This window comes from Rhagoletis zephyria, unplaced genomic scaffold (genome assembly GCF_001687245.7).
Source record: "Rhagoletis zephyria isolate East Lansing unplaced genomic scaffold, Rhagoletis_zephyria_1.1 Rzeph_scaffold_00361, whole genome shotgun sequence".
NCBI classification, from domain to species: Eukaryota; Metazoa; Arthropoda; class Insecta; order Diptera; family Tephritidae; genus Rhagoletis; species Rhagoletis zephyria.
The window spans coordinates 246,119-252,645 of NW_016157445.1; the positions used below are offsets into that span (position 1 = coordinate 246,119).

Below are 6,527 nucleotides of genomic sequence, written 5' to 3' on the forward strand. Positions count from 1 at the left end.
AGTCATGTTAAAAACACACGAGGTAAAACCATTGAGAGGCAGTCTAACGTTTGCCAACACAATAATTTTAAAATTCAAAACTCAAACTCACATACACATTCTCATTTTCAATCTCAAACGACAATAATTGTGAACAATTTAATTTTTTTATTTTATATGATTTTAAAATGTTGGCCAACGTCAGAAAAAAAATCATGGCCGACGAATTGAGAGAATGAATTTACCTTGCAACGTTTTAATCATGCATACAATTCTCCTTACAATTTTTCTACAGACAATAGCTAAAGACATATAAATCGCCAAGTTTTTAGTTATCTTAAAATATGGTATATATTAACTTTTTGTATTTTTTTCGATAAGTGGCAACACTATTAATATTTTTTTTTCTTATTAATATTATTCATAAATTCTTAACAAAGTGGCATTATAGCCGCAAATTTAAATTTTAGTTTTTTTCTGATATTTCACATATCTGGCAACTCCGAATTTTCATTTTGTTTCTTTACAAACCTTTTACAGACATGTGTCAACTCCTTTGGGCTGTTCGTGAGTCACACATACGAACAGCAATTGATTTTTATATTCAAATAAAAATTTATTTTTATAGTTAAAACAAAATATAGCTCCTCTGTACCAAAACCACTGTTGACCAGAGCAATGCGGGTTTTTTTATTTTATTTAACTTCATGTTTTGAAATTTGTCTGCTTAGAAATTTTCCTATTGGCAAACTTTACATACATATATATGTTTTTTTCATCGGTATACATATACATACATACCTACATACATACATACAGATAAAAGTAACTGCTATATGTACACATATTTTGTTGCACGTTATCTCCTTTCTAGCAGCTATTGATTGCTCTAAAGCTAGTGAAAAATTTAAATTCAATTTAGCTTAACAATCAAGAGCGAATTGAACCAACAAGTGAACGCTTCTAACAATTTAATACCATGAAATTCTAGTACAGCCAAATTTAGACACAATTGCAACGGGTAAATTCAATCAATTGCGCAGCGACAGCGATTTGTTCCAAAGATAGTTTAATGGCGAAAGCGGAGGCATCAAATTAGTTTGTTGTGGTTTACTTATTTGTCAAGATAAGTACATAGTTTTTTTTTATATTTTTAGAAAAAAAAGCGTCCATGGGAAATACATTTGTTTAGTGAAATGACTAAATTTCAAAATCGCTACCATCACTTGAATTAATCACCGGAATATATATTCTTTTTTTTTTGCCATACAAGATGTTACTCACACGCCCTGTACTTCCTCATGCCAATATGTATGCACACTTTTCAAGCCATATTTGCATTTTGTACGCAAATAAATTATGCCAATTTTTGGGATATTAAAAGTTATCAAGTTTGGTATGACTTTTTATATCCCAAAAATTGGCATTTCTCTACATTGCCAAAATCCTTCACATACTCACACTCATTTGAACTAAATATATTCTAATGGTTCTACATAATTTCATGGCTCATAAAATCACTTGCACATTTATAACTCTATTAGTTGTATGTGAAATGCAATTTCAATGGCATAAATGACATCATAAGCATAAATTACTGAAACAAATTCTCAATTTAAATTTAGGATTATAACCAAACTGCTGGTATGTAGGAATGTGTAAAAGAATGTTGAATGTGTGAAAAAGTATAAGGGCATACATAAAATGATATGAAGACACTCAGCCACTAACAGCAGCCAGCCAGCAGACAAAATTCAAGGCGATCAAAATCAATGCAATAACTCAATTTGTATGTCTGTCGTATGCTGTTCGTAAGTAATGTGTTTTTAAAATGCTAAGCTATGCATAATAAGCAGATGCTGTTGTTACCGTTACCTACAGCAAAGGCAAGAGAAATAACAATAAACCATAACCAAATACAACAAAAAAAAAAAAAAACGAACGGCAACAATAAATGGCAAATGCAGAAAGAAAATATAAATTATGATCAAAAATTAAGCGAACATTTTTTTTATTTACAATGCGAGCGCATGTGCGACCTCCTGTTTATTTTAAAAGCGTGCATGGGTGTATGCGTTTGAGTGTTGAAAGCGCAACCTGTAATAGTTACAATTTATTTGAGTTTTTAACTGGGGAGTGAAGTCTAGGGTTCCGAAATAATATTGTACCAGATGTTATACAAACTCCATTTACTCTTCGTTCTCCAAAAATTTAGTGCAGAAATGAAGTACATATCTACCTTTTTTCTCGTTTTATAAATACTTATCTATGTACCTCAAAATTGTAAACATCGCTTCATGCCTTTTAAGTACTCTTGTTCGTAATAACAGACCACCGATGATCTCCATCATCCACCTACTATACCACTGGTCGACATACTAATACATTCAAACGATTCAAGAAGTGAGACTGTGTGCGTTACATGTACTGTTAAGCTGCCGCCTTCGTATACTTGTGAAACACACATGTGCTCAGAGAGCGTTAAGTGAGCTATGGCCTGCTGACCACTGATCTATAGATATAAAAGTTAGTGCGCCTGGACTACACTGGAGAAGTGAAACTTACGTTACATACATATCTATTTTGTCTCATAACCAATATACATACATACATATATACATGCAGTACATACTTCTGCTTTTGCTTGAGGCGGCTTGAGGCCGCTAAAGAAGTTTCACTTCAATAAAATTGTAACTGTCCGATATCTGTACCTTATAGATGTTAAAGAAAAATTAATATTTATTAGAGCAACAGAAGCCAAATCAACAATTTTTAGAATTTTTGTCTGTCTGCCTGTCTGTTTGTATGTTTGTACGCGCACACTCGAAAACTAATGCATGGAATCGAATGCAGTTTACACCGATTCACCGAAAACTAATTTGAGAGTTGCCACCTGTTTGAAAATTGCATTTTAAACAAAATTCATAAGATAAAGATAATATGAATTGCAATACGGCTGTCAATAGAAATAGGTTTGAGAAGGCTTATATTCAAAAATATTTTTTATGGAAAGTTGCCACCTGTTTGAAAATTTTTATTTGATTTAATTTATAAGATACATTAAATATTGCAATATGGGTATCAAACTAAAGAGGTTAATGAAAGTTTACTGTCAAAAATATTTTTGAGCGGAGTTGCCACTTGTTTGTAAAATTTTACTCAATTACTAAATTGACAAAATGAACGAAATATTACGATACAGGTATCAAACTGAAGAAGTTTAAGAAAGATTACTGCAAAAAATATTTTTGTAGTGGGTTGCCACCTATTTGAAAATTTTAATTCAGTTAAAGGGATAAGATATGGTAAATACTGAATTAATACATCTTTTAAGAAAGTGCACGATATCTAGAATTGAGTTATAAAGAGTATAAATGAAATTTTCAGGATTAAATACCTTCTATAAACTAATATCCTTATTCATAAAAAATTAATTATGTTTCATAAATCGAAAATTTATTTGAGAATCTCTATTCATAAAGGTCTTCAAATCTTTTTATTTATTTATATTTCAATGAAGCCATGTGAGTTTTGGAAGGGAGTAACAACTCAAACATACTTTTAAGGCGCAGTGAAACACGCCGGGTACTTGCTAGTTTGAAATAAAAATATCGAATAAGTCAAATCGTGGTTTTCCTTTTAAGGATTTTACCTTTAACGTTTAGCAGAAGGTGAAAGTAGCAGGTCCGCCCACTACTACCTAACGCAGTGAAGCGGAGAAATCTTGCGCTGCGAAATTTGGTTGCATAATAGGCTAAAATAAAAAAAAGGAATTTTCCACAGACTTTTCTGGAGACATTCACAGTGCTTTCAATAAGGGCGCCTTCAAGAGCGAGAGGGAATCGGTATGTTAATTGTGATGATGGGAAAGACCAATTCTTATGGTCCTGCTGGACCCCTGTGTGGGGCAACCACATTGGCAAAACCTAAAGCTTTACGACTTCTTTCGGTTGTAGTTTTCGAAGCTCTCATAGATTTTTCTGATTCATATAAGAACAGGAAACTGTATCTTTCTCGCCAAACGACATGCAATTTCTCATCGACTATATCTATGAATGGCCTGTAATTTATTTTTTTGTTAGGTAAAATCATGGTTTACAAACTTTTATTTTATATCCAAAAACATAAGGAAAGACACGGTCAGCTAGCTTCATCAATCGAGAGCTTTTAAAGCAGAATCCTGCTTTGGATAATGTAAAAATAAAGCAAAACTGTCTTTTATTCGCGTGCTGTATCCATAAAAAATACTTGAATAATGTAATTTATGACATTGACCTAGTTCCAGGTGAAACTCATTTTAAGATAATTTTTGTTTAGCCTCAACTTCAAAATATTTCCTTGACTTCAACTTTCTTATTTATGTATATATTGCAATTTCCTATCAATTTCCTCTTAATTTATTACTAACAAATTGTCAGCTCAGTATGCATGGCCGCATATGTATGTATGTTAGGGTGGTCCTTAAAATATCAACAACTGAATTTTGTTTTGGTCCCCCCTTTATTTTGTTCTACGTACAAAACAGAGACATTCACATAATTTCAAAATTTTGAACAAATTTTTAGTATTCGCTACCAGGATTTAAAAAAACAAAAATTTATTATTTTTTATTAAATCGTGAAAAGTCTTCAAACTTTAACTTTCACTAGATTTTACTAAAACTATTTAAACTTATTCATACAAATTCATAAACTCGCTGAGTTTTAGCTGGTCAAACTTAAGGTTTTGTGAAAGGTTTGTGATAAAAAAAAAAATTTTAAAACTTGTTTAAATCCTGGTAAATGTCTTTATTTGCTACGTTGAGCAAACTATCGGAGTACGCCATGAAGTGCATATTTTAGGGACCACCTTAATTTATGTACATACATAAGTATATAAGTTATAAAATGGAGCAATAAAATCCTTGCGCTCTGCATAATCGTGTTAGCTAACTATGCCGTATGTGCGTATAAATTTCAAGCTACTTAAATTTATTTCATCTTACTTAAGCTATTTGTTTTACTTTCATTTGGATTTATTTGTTTACTCTTTATGCTGAGCTGCTTAAGCGATTTATTACAGTTCGATTGGTAAGCAATCAATATGGGGAAATTATTTGGCAGTGAATTTTACGCTTTAGATATTTTTGGCAAATCATCCCAGTCGGAAAAGTAGTAATGCATTACATCCGTGGTAAATAGTAGAATGTATTTCTTATGAGTTCTCGATTATATTACTGCTAACTGTTAGTAATGTTACTAATGTATGTAATCAGCTTTCTAAACACATTCATTCCTCGTTACTAGGTAATGCAAAATTTAATGCCCCACTTTTCTTAGGACATCGCCCTGGGACAAAAATGCATTTTCGAATGTGAAAAGGGTACTTGTACTGATTATTTTTTCGATTACTATACATTACATTTTCCCTCTGGGATGCAGTTGACACTTATTTTGTATGTTGAAAAAATGTTAAGGTATTTTGTTTTAGTTTTGTTCGTTTGCTGCAGAAAACTTGGCAAAAATAGCAAGCGATTATAGGAAAATATGTTTAAAAAAATTATAATAATTTGCACCAGCTGAAACATTTTTTCTGCTCAAAAAAACACTGAAATTTCTTAAAGTTGAATTTTTTATTCCTCGAAAGCAGCGCTGCCCACGCCGTAGAACAAAAGCCAACAAAATAAAATCCAGCTCGCGAAAGCGCTGTTCGTGAAATTGTAGTTCTTGTGCGCAGTAGGCTCTGATGACTTTTTTAATTTTCGCTAGCTCACTTCTTGACGTACTTCGAAATAGACAGCACATTACCAGCGCACCGGTGAATTTCAAATGAATTCCAAGTGAAGCCACCTCTGCGTTGATTTCCTGGAATTTCATCGCACTACGAGCCGCACAACACAAAATGTCAATTCGCTTTCGCTGCTTCTGCCGTTTTATTTAATATTGTTGTTGTTATTGTAAGCTTCGCTAATGTAATGTAAGTATTTTTATTACTGGGGCTGTGGAAGAAATATTCTCCGAATTTCGCACGAAACATCTTCGACTTGTGATTTTTTTTTCTTCGTTTTACAACTCCAGCTCACGAATAAGTTTCTTCTGGGTTTCGCTGTTTTAAGGCCTCTACAATTAGTTGCTCATACGCCATGTATGCCTGCATGTCCAATTACTTTTTGAAACCTTAAAAGAGACAGAGAGATGGTATGGAAATTACAAAATACAATTTAAAACTCGAATTCGCAACATGCAAACCCCAAAGCCAACACGCCAAGACTTGAAAACTTCAACTAACCTCAATCACTTACGCTTAACTACTACCCCAAAGAGCCTCACTGCTGTATGCTCACGGCGTAATTTAATTACGTACGTCTTCTTCACTTAACAAACGATTACCTTTCACTTAACTTCCTGTTGTTAATACTCTTATTTTCGACCTAACTATTTCACTTTCCTATTTCACTTGCAGCAAATTAAAAAATTGCAACTCTTAACACAATCAGCAGCGTTGAACCGTGAAACAATTGCAGCATCTCAATTAGCAACATCAACATCATCCACGTCAGCAGCAGCAGC

General features: G+C 32.8%; 1 protein-coding gene across 1 annotated transcript in view; it reads left to right on the forward strand.

Moving 5' to 3' along the window:
- The window catches only part of LOC108359232 (uncharacterized), a gene marked incomplete at its 3' end in the record, with an annotated part of 264,353 nt that overhangs the window by 230,707 nt on the left and 27,119 nt on the right, over positions 1-6,527 (forward strand). The window contains exon 12 of the mRNA XM_017610986.1: positions 6,421-6,525. Coding sequence (XP_017466475.1) covers positions 6,421-6,525 — 105 coding nt within the window. The remainder of the gene's footprint in view (positions 1-6,420; positions 6,526-6,527) is intronic.